Source organism: Pleurodeles waltl, chromosome 6, assembly GCF_031143425.1.
Source record: "Pleurodeles waltl isolate 20211129_DDA chromosome 6, aPleWal1.hap1.20221129, whole genome shotgun sequence".
Classification (NCBI taxonomy): Eukaryota; Metazoa; Chordata; class Amphibia; order Caudata; family Salamandridae; genus Pleurodeles; species Pleurodeles waltl.
Genome location: NC_090445.1, coordinates 1,622,145,884 through 1,622,168,691, shown reverse-complemented (window position 1 = coordinate 1,622,168,691; position 22,808 = coordinate 1,622,145,884). Strand labels below are relative to the sequence as shown.

General features: G+C 44.4%; 1 protein-coding gene across 1 annotated transcript in view; it reads left to right on the top strand.

The window, feature by feature from the left end:
• The window catches only part of ASTN2 (astrotactin 2), a 2,164,803-nt gene that overhangs the window by 2,016,398 nt on the left and 125,597 nt on the right, over positions 1 to 22,808 (top strand). Inside the window, exon 20 of the mRNA XM_069241522.1 lies at positions 19,857 to 19,998. Coding sequence (XP_069097623.1) covers positions 19,857 to 19,998 — 142 coding nt within the window. The remainder of the gene's footprint in view (positions 1 to 19,856; positions 19,999 to 22,808) is intronic.

Here is a 22,808-nt window from a genome sequence, read left to right as displayed (position 1 = left end):
GGTGATCAGCCCCGCCGTGGAGAGGTTGCGGACCTGCTGGTGTGATCAGCTGTGCAGGTCCACTGCGTGGGTGGGCCCGCTCGCTGAGCTTGTGCGGCCTGGAGCCGGATAGGGCTCGCAGGATTATGCGCCTGCGGAGGGCCCTGGCTGGGCCTGCCGGTCAGCTCGGGGAGACGGTGAGGAGCGGGGGCCTGGAGACGGGCATTGGACCGGCTGTGTGGGAGCAGTAGAGGAGCAGCTGGAAGCGGCTGAATAGACTGTGGTGCAGCCCAGAAGGGAAGGCTGTAGGGCCCCCATGCAGGGAACTGGCTGGCTGGTGTGGGGTCCGTGGTCCATTTGTGGTCCTATTAAGTAAGGAAGAGTTGGTCTCGCTGCTTAGTACTTCAGGGGGTGAACAAATCTATTTACCCTGGGGCTGCTTGTACGCTACAACAGCACTGCGTGGCTGGCACAGTGCGTGGCCCAGCAACAACTCCTGCTGCCCTGAGTGGTGTTGCACCTGCCAGGTACATCTGCTCCTCATCTGGGTTACTCCTAGTGCTGATACCACGTGGTCTCTTGCCGGCGGCGGGATGGGGAGGCACTGGCAGATGGCGGCATTACAGGGGAATACCATTGAACAATACACCACGCCAGTGCCCCTGGCGCCAGACTCGATTTGGGGGGCCCAAGGATGTTCTGAGCACGTCGGTGACTACTGAGGAGCCCTTGCGGGTGGAATTTCTCACAGCTTCCACCTTCCAGCCTATACAGGGCTTCAGGGTGGCCCTCGAGGGGAAGATAGAGATTGTAGCGGTGGAGGTTAATCTCCTGCGAGTGGACCTCAGAAAGGTCTTGGAGAAGGTCACGATAGCAGAGGGTTCTATTTTGGAATTGCAGACCAAGGTGGGTGCTCTGCGTAAACAGATGGTGCAGGTTAATTCCACTGTCAGAAGGTTGGAATACATTTTGGAGGATGCAGAGGGGAGTTCCCTCTGGAATAATGTCCGCTTGCTGCGGTTCCAGCAACATGCAGAGGGTGCCATGTTGGAAGGCTTTGTGGAGAGTAGGATTAAGGACATGTTGCAGCCAGTTGGATAGTCCAGGGTGTTAGTGGTGGAGCGAGCTCACAGGGCCCTGGTGGCGCCTCCTCAACCCGGGGCATCACCAAGGGCTATTATTGCCTGACTACTGAATTATAAAGACAGAGACTGTGGGGGTTATTCTAACTTTGGAGGAGTGTTAATCCGTCCCAAAAGTGACGGTAAAGTGACGGATATACCACCAGCCGTATTACGAGTTCCATAGGATATAATGGACTCGTAATACGGCTGGTGGTAAATCCGTCACTTTTCCGTCACTTTTGGGACGGATTAACACCTCCTCCAAAGTTAGAATAACCCCCTGTATCCTGCGGGCAGCTCAGGAGTCTGAGAGAGCGGTCTTTGAGAACTGTAAAATCTCCATTTATCCTGACTATACGAACAAGGTTCAGACCTCTAGAAAGGGTTTTATGGAGGTGAAAGCCAAGCTCCGTGCCATGAACGTCAGATACATGTTGCTGTACCCGGCACGCTTGAAGGTGCTATCTGGGGGGAAATCCCACTTTACGATCGACCGGAGGAGATTTGGAGATGGCTGGAGATGTGGGACAAAGTTGCTCCTGGCAGGCCGGAGAGGACCGGCTTGTCGGTTCATCGTCCTTCTGGGGCGGCTAGCCCGGACTGGAGAATTAGCAGGCAGAGACACCTGGAGGGCACCGCAGGCCAGGTGGTGGACATTGATGCCACTACTAGAGTTGAGATTCGGCATGATGGGACAATGGCTGTGGTCACTCCTGGTCTGGCTAATGGATCAGTGGGAACAATGGATCAGGGTGTGGAGATGTTCCCTGTGGATACTTGACTTTGTTGCTTTTGTCTGATGGCCGTCGTAGGTCTTTATTGATGGGGGGCCTGGGTCTCCATGGAAGGCGCCTTGACTGGATGGTGGGGGGGCGCTTTGATGAAGGGGCCACTATTCGTCTTTCAATTTGCACGTGTGTTGTACAAGGGGGTGGGGACAAACTGTTTACTGATTCCTATTGGTAGGTACTCAACTGCAAGAATATTGCGTTCGGGATGGGGGGTGCTTACTCCACAGTTGTGGTAGGACCTAGTAGCTGTGGAGTTGGGGATTAGGCTGTTGTCCTGGCAGCATTCACAAATATGGATCTACAGTATGGTTTTATTTTCTGTTCATCGGGGTGGGTAATGGGGTGTTGGGTTATTTGGTTGGGCAATTTTGCAAATGTTTGAAGTTCACAACAGCAGTGCATGTATGTGTGCAGGAGATGGATTGGGCTCCCACCCTGCTTTATCTCTCTGGCAGGGAGGAGAAGGATGGAGGGCCAATGGGACGGAAGGTAATAAAGTCTTGGTATGGGTCGACAGATTAGTATACTGACGTGAAATTACTCTACACAATACAGGGTGCGTTCCTTTTTGAAGCATCATAAGGTTCATATCGCTTGTCTCCAGGAAACACATATGACTGAGGAGGAAACTCAAAAGCTAGCAAAGAAATGGTGGGATCAAATGTTCTCTTCGTCCTTCTCCGCTTACGTGAGAGGTGGGACGATATGGATCGCCACTGGGGTCCCCTTCACCGATGTATACAGTGAAGTAGATGTTGAGGGGAGATATGTGCTTGTTCAGTCCACTTTAGACAGAGAGCCCCTCATTATACTGAACATTTATGCCCCTAATGTGGATGATTACTCCTTTTATAATGGTATACCTGAGATTATAGAAGATGGGGTGGATGTGCCTATTATATGGGCTGGCGATCACAATTGTATCTTGGATGGCGAGAAGGATCATCTCCTGGCTAGATTTGAGACTAAACCACTGATGACGAGATCTTTTGCGGAGGTAATGCACAATTTAAGGCTTTGGAATGCATGGAGGAAACTACATCCGGAGGGCAGGGAGTACACCTGTCATTCTAAGACACAGAACACATATAGTCGGCTGAATCAGTTTCTCTTGGGTGGACTAAACTCCTCACAGATTCTGGACATTAGTCATCTCGGTAGGTTTCTTTCTGATCATGCACCAGTGTTGATGCGGTTGCGGTGGGGACCCAATAATAATGGGTTACCACCAAGTTGGCGCATACCTGCGGGTTTTTTGGAAGATGCTGGGTGTCGTGATAAGGTGGTGGTGGCTGTCAAAGACTATTTGGACCTGAACTGGTCTACGATGGATTCTATGGGTACGGAATGGGGGGCAATGAAGGCTCTTGTGAGAGGGGCTTGCATTGGTACCGCAAGTGGGATGGTTAAACAAATGGAGCAAGAACTCACTAAGTGGGTGGACAAGTTGGCGGCTTTGCAGTGTCAGACACCAATTACATAGGAAAATGAGAGGGAACAGCTCCAGCTGTACAAGATGGTGATCAACTGTTGGGAGACATTAAGTAAGGTAATTATTAGAGCATATACACAGTGTTTGAATAGGGAGGGGGGCAAATCAGGTAAATTATTGACGTGGATCCTAAAACGCAAAGTGGAGAGTCCTCCCATATTTCATATTAGGAATGCCAAGGGTGAGACGAATACCTAGCGCAAGGATATACTTCAGGTACTGATAGAACATCTGCAGTGAGTATCGAGGCCTGGTACGTTAGTCCCAGATGTTGAGTTGGGGGGATTGCCACAGCTCATGCGGCTCCCGTGATTAGAACCAGAGTGTATCGAGGCTCTTGAGAGTGCAATAACTGTTGAGGAAGTGAGTGAAGCAGTGGAGGCAATGACGAAATCCAGGTCACCAGGGGGTGACGCGTTCCTGATTGAGCTATTTCAAGCGTTTCCTCTTCTCCTGAAGGATAAATTGTTGGGGGTGTTTGAAGAGGCGCGACAGCGTGGCATTGTGCCGGAAACCATGCGCCCCGGCATTGTGTGTTTGATGCTTAAACCTGGGGTGGATCCTGGTGATCCCTCCTCTTATCGCCCGCTTACTATGCTGAATAGTGATGTGAAGATCCTTTGCAAAATATTGGCCCCTAGAGTTCGAGGAGTGATTCGGAGGTTGGTGCATGATGATCAGTGTGGTTTTATTCCAGGTTGTAGCACAACTTATAATTTACATCGCTTGGCACATGTGCTGCGTGAAACTGAGGGTGAGGAGGATGAACTGGCTCTAGTATCACTGGACCTGGAGAAGGCCTTTGACACAGTGGAATGGGGCTATCTACTGGCGGTGCTGCAAGGTATGGGGTTTGGCCCACAAATCTGTGCTTGGGTAAAATTGTTATATACTGCACCCTAGATGCATGTTCGAGTAGGAGAAGAGCTCTCAGAATCCTGAGAGATTAGCAGGGGAACCAAACAGGGCTGTCCGCTTTCGCCGCTCCTCTTTGCCTTGGCGGTGGAGCCATTGGCGATCTGGATCTGAGAGGAACTGGAACCTGGGGTATCCGGGTGGGGCATACCACACATACTGTCTCCTTATATGCGGATGATGCGCTGGTGTATCTTTGTGAGCCCAGTGTTTCGGTGCCTGCACTGTTGCAGCTGTTGGAGGCTTTTGGGGCTGTGTCGGGTCTTCAATAGGTAGAAGTCACTTAGGTTCCCGTTGGGCTCTCTCTGTGGTGCCCCCTAGGAGAGGTTACTGGTGGTGGGGCTACGATGGGAGCTCGAAAGCTTTAGATATTTGGGTATTTGGGTGACTCACACTGTGGCAGCCCCTGAAAAGCATAATGTGGAACAAGTGGTGACTGGCCTTGAGTGCTCGGTTCTGTTTTGGAATAGACTACCTGTCTCAGTGATGGGAAGGGCGGCTATAGCCAAGATGGTCTTCTTAGCATGGTGGCTTTACATTGTTCAGAACTCTCTGTTCCCGCTGTGTGCTCGACTCTTTAATCGCCTAGACAGCTTGTTGATTTCATTGGTGTGGGCTGGGTGGCGTAGCACGGTGGAATTGTCGATGCTGCAGAGGAAGATGGAAGAGGAAGGATTGGCAATCCCTAACATTAGATATTATTATTATGCGGCGCACCTACAACATGCTACAAAGTGGATGACTGAGTTGGACAACTGGGAGAAGAGACTATTTGTAGGAATGTTGAGTGGGAAGACGCTGGCACATTTACTGATGTCGGGCGACCGGTCTGAGTCAGATGTACCATTCAAAACTACTGCCTGGATATGGGAGCAGGTTATCAAGAAAGTTCTTTGATGTGCCACTTTTGATAGAGAATTAAAGATTTGGGGTTAGCCCCCTTTAGAGATATGGATAACTTAATGTCAATGGAAAGCTGGAGACTGGGAGGATGTGAAGAGGTGGGAGACTTATACCCCAACGGAGAGTTTATCTAATTTCCAGATGCTCGGGATACGTTCGGATTAGCCTCAGGTCAGTTCTTTCAATTTGCCAAAATGGAGAGTGTGGCTATGGAGATCTGGTGTGGGTTTCCGCTGGCCCATCAGGCATCATCGGTGTTGAGTGGGCTATTGAATTGGAGTGAGGAGACCCATCTGATCACTCAGTTTTATAAAGCCCTGAGGGAGGATCAACCGGGTCCTATGAGTGTTGCGCGCAGGGCATGGGAGTGTAAATTGGGAGAACCTCTGGAGGATGTGGACTGGGCAATGGCATTATCACTGGTGCATACGGTGTCCTGTAACAACAGGTTCAAACTATTACACTTCAGCTTTTTGCACAGAAAAAAAATAACACCTGATAGTCTCAATACGAATGACTCAGCAAGGGGGGCGGGTTGTCCTAGATGTGTTAAATGCTTCCTTTTTACACTTGGCTTGGTCTTGTAAGATGATGCGCCTATGCTGGTGGGAGGTAGTTGGGAGAGTAGAGGAGGCAACAGGATTCGGGCTAGAAGTAACACCTTTGACATGTCTTCTAGGAGTGGTGAGAGTCCGCGGGGCAGGAATATCCCATACAAACTCACACAATTGGCCCTGGCCAAACATAGGGTAGCCATTGGTTGGATGAGCGTCCAGAGCCCTTCCATCCTTTGCTGTATCTGAGATTTGATGGAATGGGGTGCTGCTGAAGAACAATATAGCATATGACACAGAGAGGGGACACGGCACTCGCGGATGTGATGGCATGGGGGACATTATTGGACAGGTTCACTGGTGTGGAAGAGTTAAGTACAGAGAGGAGTACAGATGAGGATGACTGATTAAGTGAACCTTGTCTTGAGTAGAGAAGCGACGACCAACTGTGGTGAGGTTGCAACTACGTGGTTCTTAATGTATGTAAGGGTTGGTTTTATGTGGATCCTTTGTGGGTGGGTAGGTGGAGGTTAATTTCTGCCGCATTGGGTGTTATAGATTCTTATTCCAAACTGTGTGCTTGCTCCGTCTTATAGAAATGTGATAAAATAGATTCTGTAATCTATTGCATTGATACACACTGCACTGTAATGTTTTTGTTGGTTACGTTGTATAAACTCAATAAAAACAGAGTTAAAAAAAACAGTGTAGCACATTAGCATACACATTGATAAGCGGAAATAAAGTTAAGGAGTTTATTGCAAGTTAACAATCAGGTTAATAGAAATGAGTCTCAAAAACATGCTTGAATATTCAAGATACAGGATAACTAAATCTCGTGAAGAAGTTTAGGTCAATCAGCATGAACCAGAAGTTCAGTTACTGCTACTGCAGTACAGAATATTAGTTATAAAATCTGGTGCTCAGAGAAAAATCTTCGCTCCTCTCTCTTAAATATGAGTAATGTCTGAAGTCATCTAGCTTAGCACCTAAATAAATCAAAATGAGTAAACTGGGGAAAATCTCAAAAAGGCAGGGAAAATGTTGCAAAAGGAGCAAAATGTATCTGCACTTGCATATCAGGGAAGATGTCAGCCTTTCAGAAATTCGATCAAGAGTCTTTAGAGAAAAGTAAGTGTTTGCTTTAGGAGCAAAAAAAGGGAAGGGTAGAAGTCTGCACCTCTCAAAATCCAAAGAAATAGTTGCCTCAATCAACCTTTAAGAACACTAGTTAATGCCACACAAACCATCTAAGCAACACCCCTCATTCATGCCATCAGGGGTTCCATTGTCCTTTCCATTTTCACGTTGTGAACTGCAACATTTGTGGCTTCTCCTAGACCAGTACTGAGAATGCCATTGGCCTTGGACACCTGTAAATCCTTGATGCATTACTGAATAGAGACTGTCAGTTAACACTCCGTTTCTCCATGTTCCTCATAAAAGTCAGGCTCTCTATCACTAGCACAGTGTGACATCTATTACCAAGCTAATAAATCATGTGAATGTTCCTGCAAAGAAAAAAATAGCATGCAGAAATGGAAAATAACATTTCATTTTGAGAGAAATGCAGGACGAGTCATGTCAAGTTCTAACATATAATTCAATGGTGCATATTTAATACATTTCAATTGTGCACATATAACTACAAATATATGAGAATGTCAGTACATGAATTCAAATAAACCCATATTACAGTTTTAGGTAAAAGAAATGCAATTTTGAATACACAAGTATAAATGCAACTGAGAACTACATTTAAATGCAAAAGCGAAAACATCAGTGCACTAGTTTACGTGAACTCTTCTAGTTTCTGAAGTAAATACAATTCAATAATCTGAGGATGGTTTCTATCTCATTTCAAAAGACTACATTTCATTTAATAAGGTTAAGGCATACAGAGTATATGATTTCTCGTCCTACAGTGAATGTACTCCAGTATTGAGTTCAAGAGCAACATTTTACATTATTAATGTTAGAACACACAAAGTATGTAGCGCTAAGTGCACATATACATTGCGTATATATGTTGTGTAATGGTGGAATAAAAATTACACTGCTCCAGTTTATTCCAAATATAGTAAACAGAGTAGCTTCTTACCTGTCCATCCAAAAAGTGCCTTGCTGCCTCATGAAGATGTAGGAAAGTCATATAGATGTAATACAACACAACACAGTACAATACAGTGCAAAAAAAGTTATAGTGCAATACCAAAGACCAAACACTTTCTTAACCAGGACCTGCTTCTTCTTCTGAAAAATAAATACATCTAATCACTATTTTTGTCACTACAGCCTCTGGTGTCTATGATAGGAGTCTATGGGCCTGATTCTAACTTTGGAGGACGGTGTTAAACCGTCCCAAAAGTGGCGGATATACCACCTACCGTATTACGAGTCCATTATATCCTATGGAACTCGTAATACGGTAGGTGGTATATCCGCCACTTTTGGGACGGTTTAACACCGTCCTCCAAAGTTAGAATCAGGCCCTATGTTTTTGGAAGTCAGTCCTGCCAAAAGTCCCATGTCTAGTTTTTCTGATTGTTTGCAGTAATATATCAGAAGACTTTGACTTTATTTGCATCTCTCTATCTTGTGTAGTCTGTGTTCCAAAGTGGGTGAATAAATCTACTCTGCACCTACCTGGTGCCCAACGCACATAAACTCTGCCCAGCTTGACACTTGGTCACTTTAGCCTTCAGATTGTGCCTCTGCAGGGTGCCCAGCATGTTCTTGAGATGTGCCAAGTGTTTACCCTACCACAAAATGACGATTAAAGGAGTATTGAGAATAACCATCCAGAATTCATCTTTTGTACCCAGGACTCAGGTCATTAGCATCTGGAAAAAGTAGTAGGAGCTTTTTCATTCCATTTTACCTCATCTTAGATTGAAATTAGCAATTTGATGTGGAGAACAGCATGACTGTTTCTTGTCACTGTTAACCCCATCGCTGCCAGGCCTTTTCCCCCTCAGGTGCCAGGCCTTTTTTTGGCTATTAGAGGCAGTTCGCACTTAGGCCCTCATAACGTTTTGTCCACATAAGCTACCCACGCCAAATTTGTGTCCTTTTTTCAAACATCTTAGGGAGATGCTGCAGAAGTAGGCTTGTGGTTGTTTCCCTGAAAATGGCATCAACAAAGGGTTTGCAGTGCTAAAATCACCATCTTCCCAGCTTTCATGAACAGGCAGACTTGAATCAGAAAACCAAATTTTTTAACACAATTTTGGCATTTTACTGGGACATACCCCATTTTTACTATTTTGTGTGCTTTTTGCCTTCTTCCAGTTAGTGACAGAAATGGGTGTGAAACCAATGCTGGATCCCGGACAGCTAAACATTTCTTAAAAGTAAATAAAATTCTGAATTCAGCAAGGGGTAATCCGTTTAGATCCTACAAGGTTTTCCTACAGAAATTAACAGCTGAAAAAAATAAATATTGAAATTGAAGTAAAACAACAGCCATTTCTCTCCACGTTTTACTCTCTAACTTTTTCCTGCAATGTCAGATTTTCAAAAGCAATATACCGTTACATCTTCTGGACTCTTCTGGTTGTGGGGATATATAGGACTTGTAGATTCATCAAGAGCCCTAGAGCCAACAAAGGAGCTCCGCCTTGCAATGGGTTTTCATTGTATACCGGATATACAGCAATTCATTTGCTGAAATATAAAGAGTGAAAAATAGGTATCAAGGAAACCTTTGTAATTCCGAAATGGGCGCAAGATAAGGTGTTGAGAAGCAGTGGTTATTTGCACTTCTCTGAATTCTGGGTTCCCCATACTAGCATGTGAATTAGAGGGCATTTTACAAAAAGACGTCTTGTTACACACTGTCTTACATTTGAAAGGAAAAGGGAAAAATGTAGAGAAAGACAAGGGGCAATAACACTTTTCTTCTATTCTGTGTTCCCCCAAGTCTCTCGATACAAATGGTACCTCACTTGTATGGGTAGGCCTAATACCCTCGACTGGAAACGCAACATAGACAAATCAAATTTTTACATTGAAATCTGACATGTTTTTTGGAAAGTGCCTCTGCATTTTTCAAAACTAGACATCTAGGGGAATATGGGATGGGCTGACTTCTGGGGCTCCCACCAGGTCCTGTTACCCAGAATCCTTTGTAAACCTCAAAGTTTAGCAAAAGAACACTTTTTTCTTAAATTTCGGTGATAGAAAGTTCTGGAATCTCAAAGGAACAACAAATTTTCTTTCACCCGGCATTCCCCCAACTCTCCAAATAAAAATGCAATCTCACTTGTGTGGGTAGGTCTAGTACCCGTGACAGGAAATGCCCCAAAATACAACATGGAAACATCACATTTTCCCAAAGAAAACTGACCTGTTTTTTGCAAAGTGCCTAGCTGTAGATTTTGTCCTCTAGCTCAGCTGGCACCTAGGGAAACCTACCAAACCTGTGCATTTTTTAAAACTAGACACCTAGGGGAATCCAGTATGGAGTGACTTGTGGCGCTCTCGCCGGATTCTGTTACCCAGAATCCTTTGCAAACCTCAAAAGTTGGCAAAAAACACTTTTTCCTCAAATTTCGGTGATAGAAATTCTGGAATCTGAGAGAAGCCACAAATTTCCTTCCACCAAGCATTCCTTCAAGTCTCCTGATAAAAATGGTACCTCACTTGTGTGGGTAGGCCTAGTGCCCGCAACCAGAAATGCTCCCAAAACACTACGCAGACACATCAAAATTATCAAATACAAAACTACCTGTTTTTGTGGGGGTGAGGAGGGCACCTGTGTTTTTTGGTCCTGGGCTCAGAAGCCATCTAGGGAAACCTACCAAACCCAGACATTTCTGAAAACGAGATACCCTAGGGAGTCCAGGGAGGTTTGACTTGCGTGGATCTCCCAGTGTTTTCTTACCCAGAATCCTCAGCAAACCTCAGATTTAGCTAATAAATCACTTTTACCCTAGATTTCTGTGTGGGATCACTGCACCAGCACAAATTTCCTACCACCCAACGTTCCCCTCAGTCTCCCGATAAAAATGATTCATCACTTGTGTAGGTGGGCCAAGTGCCTGTGAGAGGGAAGAGCCAAAAACATGTAAAAAATGAGGGGGAACCAAAGCGGGTCCAAAAGGGCAGTTTGGAGAAAAAAAATTTTTAGGCCAACAAGTGGGTCAGAAGCTTTATTGGTATAGATGCAACAATGCTGGGTGGCAGGAATTCTGTGTATTCCTGCAGATTCCAGAAGGTTCCATCACAAAATTGTGGCAAAAATATGCGATTTCAAGCAAAATTGGAGGTTTGCAGGGCATTGTGGGTAAGAAAATGGTGTGGGGTGCATGTGAAGCACACCACCCTGGACTCACCCAGATGTTTAGTTTTCAGATGTGTCTAGGTCTCATAAATATTTCTACATGGCAGCGTCTGAAAGTCCAAAAAGTGCAGCCCTCACCATTCCAAGTGGGATTATTTTGAGAGTTAGACAAGGTCTCATGGGCCCAAATGTAAATCCAAAATCCAACAAAATCAAATGTCCTCTTGCTTGCTGTTGTGATAAGATCTTTTAGTGTGCAGGGGGAGCTGAAAGACTGTTACCCCCTTTAGTTGGGGTGGTGGCATAACCATACCCATACTGGGCAGTAGCCACCACCCCAATATTTTTTTTAAATTTCCTGTCATCTAGTAGGCTTTCTGTCCCCCCCCCCGGAGTGGATCAGGGGTAATTGCCCCATCTTCCCACAAGTGGGCAGAATAACTTTGTCCCCATTTATTGGAGGCAGATGAGCCTTACAAAAATAGGCCGATCTACCCCTGGGGGGTGCAGAAATGGCCTTGAATAAATGTGCCCCCCAGGGGAGTGACCCTTGCCTAAGGGGACGCTCCCCTTGTGTGAAATTGGCACAAAAAAATAAATCTCTGGTGTCTAGTGGTTTCTGCCCCCCTTGGGGGCAGATTGGCCTAAGAAAAATAGGCCGGTCTGCCCCCAGGGTGTGCAGAAATGGCCTTAAATACATTTGAACCACCCTTCCCCAGGAACGACCCTTGCCTAAGGGGTTGCTCCCCATCTGTAGAAAAAAAAACCTGGTGTCTAGTGATTTCTGCCTTGGGGGCAGATCGACCTAATTAAAATAGGCCAATCTGCCCCAAATGCGGGGCGAAAATGGCCTTAAATAAATTTGCCCCCCAGGGCATATTCGACTCAATTTCAGCTAAGTATTTCAGACTTGTTGCACCCATGATCCCGTGTTCGAAAATAAGGTCCCTAGCTAACAACCCTTGCCAAAGGGGTTGCTCCAATCATGCAAATGTTAGAAAAAAGAAGAAAAAAAACCTGGTGTCTAGTGGCATTCCTGATCGTACTACAGGAATGCTCAGAGACATGAAAAGGGAAAGAAAAGCATTTCCTTTCCTTTTCATGCCTCCCTGGCCTCCCCGGCCCCTGTACTGAGGAGAAACTAATCTATTTCTCCTCGGTTGTGCTGGAAGCCGAGCTTCCAGCACGATGGGAGGCAACCTCTGATGAGGTCAGCACGCATGTCATCAGACATCATTGAGGGGGTGGGGGTGTGGGTGGAAGGGGAAGCGATTCCCCTTCCATCCCTGCCCTGGGACGCTAGCACTCCCTATGAACCTGTCGCAGGACGTAACGGTTATGTTCTTGGCGCCTCACCGCCGCAGCCAAGGACGTAAGCGTTACATCCGTGACGACCAAGGGGTTAATATGTAACTTCATTTCAGATTCATAATACTCCAGAACCAAGGTAATCATCCGTTTGTCCACAGAGTAATTGACTTCATGGCTAGAGTGAGCATCAGCCACTATTAAAGCAACCCGTGCCCTGAAGTCAACTGAAGCCATTACCTCTAATTTATCTTCGTAAACACTGTGGTGGAATTGCAGTGCTGGAGAAAGTACTGCAAAATGTTTAACTACGATATCATCTTCACCACTTCAATGTATCTTTATTCTTTGTTTTGTTGGCTATGCTGCTCATTTTGTTCTCCATTCAAAAAATGTTTCTATTGCCTAGGTACGGAGAAAATACATTTCTGAAATTGGAGAACATCCTAAGCAAATTACAGCTGACTTCCTTTTGCAAGGCACCTGGTCATGAGAGACGTGAGCTACCTCCAGAGAACCATTGGTCTAAGTTCCTTGTCTAGTGAAGGACAGTGATTCACTTTCCTGTTCTCATCTTCCTGATGCTCCAGGGTTCGACATCACATCTTGATATCAGTGATAGGGATTTTGTATTTACATAGAAAAGAGTATAAGTATTCTTGAGATCCTGGGTACCCAGCGCATAATTGACATCACAGATCTTTTGCAACACGGTCCACAGTATTTGTCCTCTTGGACCCTGGATCTCTGTCTCCACTACCTATACCACCTGGGCAGGCTAATACTACACAAGAGTAGCCTTCTGATCCTGCCTCACCTTAATCTATCCCTAGATTTCCAGAATGTTTTCTTTACCTTCTTGATGAGTTCCATCAGATAGTATTGCTGTTGTCTGCTTCACTCCAAACAAGTAAAACCTCTCGAGCCAATTTCAAGAGGTGTGTACTTTTGGAATAGGGAAACACCAACAGCAATTGCCATCAACCTTGGGCTTCATGGACTTCCTCTGTAGGAGTTCACCTTTCCAATGGTCCTTGAATCAACCAAGGTCACACCTTCTTCTTGAGGATGGAACAGCCTCCGAAGGTCTTTAAGTGAAGTACATTTTCTTTGTGCTTGGGAGCACCTATCATCTTTCTCTTCTTGGCTTTTAAACTGTGGGTGCCCCTCTGTGATTGGCCTTGTCTCCCACTTGCTCATCATTTATACTGAAACTCTAGTTAAGTTTGTCCACTCCCACAGTTCTGCTTCTGTGTGTATACCAGCAACACAATATATTCTTGAATTGGATAGTATAGTGTCATTGACTGCTTTCTTCTAAGTTTGCCTGAGGCAGGTCGCAAATTAGATGAGCAGCCAATTGCACAAGTGATCGTACAATAGGGATACTTGTGGTGATCATGGCAACAGATCCCTATGTTAACCTATATTTCCTAAAAGAGATGGGTTAATATCCTGATTTTTGGTCCCCTGTTTGCAACCTGGGGTTTTGGTTGGACTCCAGTCTTTCTATATCTATTAATATTTTTTCTGTAGTCATGTGCTGCTCATTCCACCTACATTAATTCTGAAAAATTATTACCTTCCTGAATGAGGATGTATACTGATCTATCTTGTCTAGACTATGCAGGCTCTCTTGACTTAATGTGAGAGGTTTTCAGAATCATTTGCTGGGTGTATGTTTGCTTGTGTGAAGTACAATACCTGAAGGGTGAAGTGTTATGCCACATGCACATAGTGAGAGTATGTGCTGGAAGTGTGTGTGTTTTAAAATAAGCACACCCTGGTTAAATACATTAAAGTTTCAGTACTGAGCAGTGCCCACAGACCGACCGAGTGTGTGTGCTGAATGCATGTTTACATGCAAAGGTACAATGCACAGAGATATTAGTGCTGGGCAGCATGGCCCTGATTCACCAAGGTACCCTTACACTTTTGTGTAAGTTTACGATTTATAAAGACACTCCTCGTAAAATTGCTTCATGAATTGCAAAATATCACAAAGTTACACACAAGCATCAGTTTAACTTTGGGAATCAGGCGCTGTATATGCTGTGTGTACATGGAGTAAATGTTCCTGCAAGGCTGCATTATATGGAGGATCCTAGGTTCCAATTTGGGGAGCCCAGGCCTGCCTTGAGAAGACACGAGGAGGAGACAATTCCTCCTAAGCAGATTTGTGGATTGCAACATTCCTGTGAACTGAGAGGGACACACACTGGAAGGAACTGAGAGACTTCCTTAGCACTTCAAGAAGTTGCTCTTTGATTCAGTGATTGATCACAAGGAAGGGGCCAAGGTACAAGGGAATCATAAAGAGTAGGGATAGGAGCATGGAGTTAACCTTTTGATTCACAAATCACTGGGCCTGACATCCAGGTGTGAATTTTGGTCACTCCTATGAATTGTGTTGTGGGTCAACCTACTTCCAAGTCATGCCTGCTGTGACAGACATCCTTCATAAGTGAAGGAGAAAGAGAGAAGTCTCCAATTTAAAAGAAGCAGAACCCCAACATAAACTTCAAAGGCTCAGACCCTAAATCACATTTGGTGTCTGGAAAAGGACTATAGAATGGGGAGGTTTAGTTCCCAAAGACTTTCATCTGCCAAGCAGCATATGGGCTGTGTGAGAAAGAGAATCTCAGCCAGACTTCCAGTTGTCCCCATATGCTAGAGGGGGGTCTGATGAACTGAGTTTTGGCCATGTGTGCATGATATCTGAGTGCCAACATCAGCGACCCCATATGCCAAGAGATGCCACTTTGATGAGGACGATCGCATAAGAAGAGTCTGTGCGTGGATTGTGATTACCATGGCAAGGCTGTACGCCAAGAGGGGCTGCCGGTACCACTTTCGCTTAGGTTTTGGGTCGCCGGCCAGACAGAACTGCTGGGTTGAGCCTGCATGCTGTGACCAACACCTGACAAAGTCCCCAAGGCTTGCCGAGATGAGGCTAAGGATGTCACACCCTCATTGGTTCTCAAGGAGGGGAGCCAGAGGATCACACCAGCACCCACGCCTCTGCTTGGGGGAAGAGCAACATACCTTCTGTGTCTGCCGAGCAGGAGTGGCTCCCATCACTAGAAACTGACCGGCAGCGCAACTCCACTGGAGTGAGTGAGACAGAAACCGGGTCTTTGGGGCCGCAGGAGACTTGCTGTGAATGGTGCTCCTGCACCATAGGCTCTTTAGACTAATTCCTAAAGAGTCAAACTGAGAACTCTTGAGTACGGCCTAATAGTTTGCATTTCCTGGATGCAGCCACCAGTGAATGTGGAATAACCCCAAACATGTTGCACAAAGGAGGATAAGACATGGATTTGGCAGATAACTACTACTACCCCTACCTCAAAGGGGAATTGTGTTATTGCTTCTAGATATCGTATACCTTTCCAAGTGTAGAGTTAGAAATTAAATACTATTTTTTAAGAAAAGCGAATATTGGTCTGGACGTTGATTTATTGTGTTCTCTGTTTGCGTTTTGAGTTATGAGTCGTGTTCCCTTACCTGTATCTGCATCCCCCCGAGGGAACAACCCCAGCTACAACTGAGAGTCAAGTAGAGAAGTGGAACTTGGTCCACTTGCTCACGACCCTCAGTAGGCCTGGCGCCGGGACATCAGGAGTAAAAGGCCTCAACCACCACAGTTGGGGCCAGTAGACCCTGTGGCCCTCTGAACAGGGTTTTGACACCATCAGATACAAGTCAATAACTCAGTGTTCAGTCAGAGCTTAGACTTTTAGAAAGAAAAATTCATTCACTTAACACACAATCTGATATTATATAAAATGGTTTCAGAAGCAACAAATTAAATTCTGTATTACTAACAGACTATAATGATTACTGAGGGAGGTGTCTGAGGATTGTTCAATGGGACAACCTTAGAAGAAAGTCTTTCTACCACAATTTCCCAGTTCGTTTCTGGATGTTCCATTTTGGTAGAATGTCAAGGTTCCTGAAGCTCTTGGAGGGGGACCGTCTAGATTGTGGATCAGTTCTGGTGAATCCCTTCTCCCTGTTAAAAAGGGCCTTGTTCTCCTCTTTGTAGGTTTCCTTGGGTTGCACAGTAAATGTCATTGTCAGCTCAATCGTCATACAGGGCAGGCTGCATCTGCATTATTCAGGTATATCACATGAGCCACACTGCTTGTGGGGTGTGCACAGCATGGCAGTGGAGCACAGTGAAAAGAGATCTTGTCTGGCACAGCTGACTGATCTGATATAGTCCCTACAACACAAACACAGTGATCAGGTTAACAGAGGCAGCACCAACCTCAATCTACAAAGTTGTCATAGAGACACAGCATTGCTTCTCTGCGGATGTTGGGGCTTGGGGATCTCCACATGACCTAGACAAAAAAATGACCACACAAACAAGCTAAAAACCCCTGGTTAGCATGTCGCTCCTGATGCAGGAGCTCCTTCATTACAATTCTTCTCTGGTGCTCTGGCTTATGGTTTGCAGGAATCGTGGTATGTGGTCAGCTTTCATTTGGCACCTCGCAGATTCATGGCACTTAGGTGTCATAGTGGAATTTAGATAGAATTGCTTTACCTAGTTCCCGGCCTTAATAGAGGTACATAGTCTAGGCACACTGAAAGCCATTTGTGGAGCTTCTAGGCCTTACTCTCACAGAGGCATTCAGATCCTCCCTTAATTGAACAGCACATCTTTGGTCCCTCTTCAGTGAAGCATCTTCCTTGTGCATGGGGACATCCAGTGCACCTCCTGACCAGTATGTCAGCACTCTCCTATGAACCAAGATCCAGTCAGTGACTGATGGCAGTCTTGCTCGAGAATCCCAAGTATCTAGTCCCAAGCATGGCACTGGGGATAGGCACTGAATGCGCCACTCCTGGTTGACAGACACTTTCTCAAAGCTACTGGTGGGGAGGCCCTTGATCCTGGCAGAGAAACTATGGCCCACTGGCTTGTACTTTGTGCTCCATCTTTATGCTCAATTTTCAGACAGTAGTTGTGTATTCTAACAGTCAGTCCTGAGACCAATTCTAGATAGATCTGCCGTTTGTGTCTATTACACTTAGACTGGTATAGACTGGTGGGCAGATTTACTATCAAGTCACACACCACAGAGCAGCAAGACCACTAATATATGGCACATTCCTACTCTCTCCCTGTGGTGGCTCATTGAATTTATACTAGCACCAATGCAGGCCCCCTTATACTATCGCGCAAGAGTGCCTTCATTATAGACAGGAGTAAGGGATACCTTTCTGCAGGAAAAACAATCCTCCAAGGCTTTTTCCTTTTTCTACATGTGCTGAAGAATGCAACACATGTAGAAAAAGGAAATTCAAGAAATAAACATATTTCACCTTGTTACGCCTCACCTTGGAAAATGTAGCATTTTGTAGCATTCCCAGGTTTACGCAAGGTAGCTACTCGCACTGCTTTGCGTTACTCTAGATTTACTGTAGAGTCACACAAGGTGGCTTTACATAGCTTAGTAAATCTCACTGAAACTCTTGCTTTGCACCGCCTTGCATGGCACAATGGCAACTCAAGGTCTTTGTAAATCTGGGCTAAGGTCTTTGTCACAAGGTGTTAGCAGGAGGGTGGACAGAGTTGGAAGGTAGTCTCAAGTTAAGAGAAACACCAAACAAAGATAGAACTGGAAGTAAGGCTGTTCAACGTATCAACCTGTTAATCTGTGGGTGTATCCCTTCCAGATAACAGTGGCAAGCAAAGGGCAGTATGAAACTCCCTTCTGTCCATCTGTCTCCTCTGGTCCACAATAAATGTCTGATCCTTTACAAAGAATCGCTGGAATGTTCTGGAGGTGCCCTGAAATTCACATCTGCGCTATGGACTCTTTACAACATCCATTTTAGATACCACTTAAATGTAGCAAATACAAAATGGATTGTAGTGTGGCAGTGGCCACCTCTGTCACACATGCTCCATACATCCTATACAGACACCTAAAGAAACACATATGCAGCATACGTGTCCCACATGGCTAAGTGTGAGTCCCCATTGCAGGGGGCAGTTAGACCACATTAAAAGGTGGGAAAGGTCAGAAGCAACTCTCCCTGAGAGTGGTCGGTTAAAAGGCCTACCTTGTAATCAGAAACGTTATTGCTGCCACCTGGCAGTAGTCTATAGACTGGTGATTGAATTGTAGCAATGCTTGTTAAGGAGAGTGAGAATGGTGCCTCACCATGTGTCACATTTGCATCCAGCACACAGGCATTATCATTTGGTGTGCTGAGGTGGGGCTAAAACCCAACAGCTATCTATGACAAACTCAAGACAAGGTTGAAAGCTCTTTCAAGCTGTGCAAGGGACCTTTGTCTGTTCCAATAATTGGGGTTGCTCAAATATCTTTTGAACCATCGGGAGGTGGTTCAAAATCATGGTTGGGGGCGACTATATTTTGCAATTGTACGTGCTATTTGCAAGTCACTTACTGGCAATTGAAGTGGACACAGAAAATGACGGAATGATCACAGTTCAGTTGTGAAGGGGCACAGCTGGTTAAGGTTTTGTGTATTTCAGGAAGGTAATAAGGGGTAGTAGCTTAACTAGACAAAGGGAGCAACAGTGAGAGGCCCGGACAAAGATTTGTCAGGGCTTGAGGGCAAGAAGACTTTGACAGCACAGTGACAGGGAGACATTCAGTGCATTGTCCTGGGGTTCAAAACACTACTTAAGGTCTTTGACAACATTAAATACACCTACAGCTTAAGCGTTCTCTGCCACCCTGTGTTGCTTGAACCTGTTAACATTTTATTTGGAATGTGGTAAAACAGTAATTTAAGACTATGCAGGTTTTCTTAATGTAATTATAATGAAACATATATATTTGTGATCGATATAGTTGTTTCTCTAATTTAGTTTTTGTCTATATTTCCTCCCAACTTTCCTTCTTGTAACTTTTGTGTGCTCCACCCCATCATCCTCATTTACACTTATTCTTGTTCCGTACTACACTCCCTTTTATGCCTCTAATTCTATTTCAATGTATGGTACTCCCTACATTTTATTGATTTATCACTCGAAATTTGTTAATCTGCTTTGCCCACCTCCCTAATTTTTAAATATGCAACCTCATCTCTCTTTTTGCATCTTTCACGTTGACAACTTCTCTATCTTGACTATGTCCCCTATCTCTCCCTGCTTTATCTGAACATGTTACTTCTCCACGTGCACCCTGATCAAATTGACCTCCATTTTACTTTAATTGCACCCCTCTACTTCATTATTCTCTTTCTCCCCATCTGTCTCAACCTCTTTTACATCCCAATTTTCTATTTCACATTTTCTCAATCCTTCTGAACTGAGTTTATTTCCTACTCCTGCTTCATTATATCCACCATTGTCTCTTACCACATTTCCCCAAAAACACCTGGATATCATTACATGGACGAACATCTTTTCCATTCTTTGTACATTCTATCCTACTCTTTTCCCTCTTTACCTTCTCGTGTATTTCATTCCCATCATCATGCTTCTTCCCCCACCCTCCCCTTTTCTGTGGACAGGAGAGTCCTTGAGCTTTGCAGAGGATCTACTCTCTGGCTTGGCATCTTCATGTGTTGCGGCAGGAAGAACCCACGGAGATGCTCCTGACACCAGTGTCTACTCCATCATTTTCAAGTGCCTGGAACCTGACAGTCTCTACAAGTAAGGAACAAACTGTTCTTCTGTGGGTGAGCAGGCCACATTTTCAGTCTATGAATGTTTGTCATGCATTTTTGTCTGCCTGTTCAGTGTATATGCTAGTTTCATGTTCACAAACACACATTCATGTGCAAATGTGATGCATACTGTATACTCATTCATGCCATTAATTTTAAGAAACTGCACAGAACGTCTTGCATATTGCAGTTTATTAAATAACTCAAGCTTATCTTTCTGCATTTATACTCTCCCCCATGTGTCTGAATGGCTGACAATAAGAATAATTCATATCCATAATATTCTTTCTCTTATATAGTGGTGCCTCCACTGTTTCCAAGAATTCTTGGAGGTTGCATTATCTTATTTCTCAGAAGGCTATGTGAATGACATAGAAAGAAACAGAGACAGGAGTCAGTATCTTTAATCCAAAGACAGTAGACCAGTAGCATCTTGCCCCATTATCTAATGGCACACTTAAAATACTTCAGTTCACGTACACACTGCATTTTGCAGAATGTGTGCTAAGGACCTCGGAGTGGTCCATGATTTTAGGATGTGAGGTACCATGATTGTGCAGTGCATCTACTATGGTTTGGGGATTCCTTCTTCACTGTACCTTTGGGTGAGCAGTTCTTAATCATGGACTCAATTATCCTCCAAGACGTGGAACACTAATGCTACAGATGTCCTGTGTATTCAGTAATTTTAATTCTTCTGCCTGCTTGTACTTCCTTGCTTGTTACCTGCATAAAGAACGCAAATTAAAATAAAACGATGTGTGCTTTGCAACGATACACCATCAAAGGGACAGGTAGTAATGCTTAAAGGACATTTCTTCATATCGAGAACAGCAACCAGGTGATAAACCATGCCCAACCGCAGTCTGGTTAAGACAAAACGGTGCTGGCTACTGGTTACCCAGGTAAGATATGATTAGCAACTATCAGGCAGATGACTCAGTACATATGTCATAACTGTTTATTTTCTAGATTCTTTGCTTATTCTTTGATCCAATCCATAATTCACAAAAGAGGCCCTAGTTGCACTATTCTCAATGGAGAGACAGCTTTTGGGGGCACTCAGAACATGTAAATTAAACAATGCACTAAAAGAATCATTTATATAAGTCAACCAGGGAATCTTTAGAGCATGATCTACAGCAAGGCAGTCTAGAATAATAGACTAGGTAAAACTGGTTTCAATTTCCCCCAAAATAGACTGCCATAATAGTAAAGGGTTTAATGCTAAAATGCTCTTCAAAAAAGTGCAGGGCAGTTTCCTTGTGAGTTATAAAGGATGATGCAGATCTAGGTACACACAACAGCTTGAGGAAACAAATCTTTTCTCTCTAAAGGGATTTACAGTGTGTATAACCCCATCGACCTCCCTCATGAGTAGCAGTTGATACCCCTCTCGCTTTGCATATTTCAATCATCTCCTTAACTGTCCAACTACTGATTTTATGGGAAAAACCTCCCTCACATATTCGACTCAATTTCAGCTAAGTATTTCAGACTTGTTGCACCCATGATCCCGTGTTCGAAAATAAGATCCCTAGCTAACAAAAGGAATTTACACTAACGATCAGGGTACCCTCAATAGAGAAGGCCCTACTTTTGTGCACCATTTTCCTACACACCATGATGAATGTTTTTTCCTTATTTATTTTCATTATCCTTGATGCCATAAAATACCCAACAGTATCTAATAGTCTTTGTAGGCCAATTGGCATCCTAGATAACAGGATGGCTTCATCAGTGTATAATAATATTGGGACCGAATGGCCATAGACAATGGGTTCATCAGCCTGCAACATCTGTAGGGTATCATCTACCCCATTAATGAAGAGTGAAAACAAAAATGGTGCCAGTATGCACCCCTGTCTAATACCCCCTTGTTCTTCAAAAGGGGAGAACATTACCCTTTGGAGCCATACCACACCATAGCCTGTAGATTTACATACAAGCTTGCAAGGAAGCTAATAACATTCCTCAGGGCACCCAGGAAACCTGCTAATATGTCGTTTTGGAGAGACCTTGCTGTCTTCCGTCCTCGCCAAGCTTTCTGTACAGTTATTTTGAAATGATATCCTGTTTTGCCCAACTAAAAGGTTTCAGTGTGCTTCACATTAACATCTGTAAAGTGATTCACTAATTTTCACAACTTTTTCTGCAATACCTCTCTTTAAAGTTGTAATTAGATTATGTTCAGCTTAGTCAATGATACTGCCCCAATGTGCTTTTAATATCCCTATTTGTCACACATATGCCAATTATTCATCAAGAAAGAATACACTCATCATAAATATGCATGGTGTAGTTTAAACATGCCATTATATTGCACAACGGTTCCTGGATTTTCTGGAGGCAGATAGGCCTCGAAACTCTTTTTTAATTCTAGAATCATTACTTTGGACCATGTTGCCCAAACCCTATGCTGCTGGCCATGGCCCCGATTAAAGTAATACCTTTCTGTTTGAATGTCTGAATGTGTGGTTATGTGTGCATGTCTGTGTGTGTGTTTGTGTGTGATATGCATGTGGCAGTAAGTGTAGATAACGTCTGGTTGCATTTGTACACAATGTGTTAGCGTAGTATATGTGCCTATATACGTGTGTGACTGACATTCCTTTATAATTAACATGTATGGTTGTACAAGGATGTGTGTGTGTGTCAGATACAGTCCAGGATTTATTCTTGACATTATGGTACATGTGCTGTTTCTCCTGCTAGATATCTTGATTATAATTGACAGAATGAAAAGAAAAACTTGGAATTAATTAACTGTTAATACGTGGAATGGGGATACTTGAA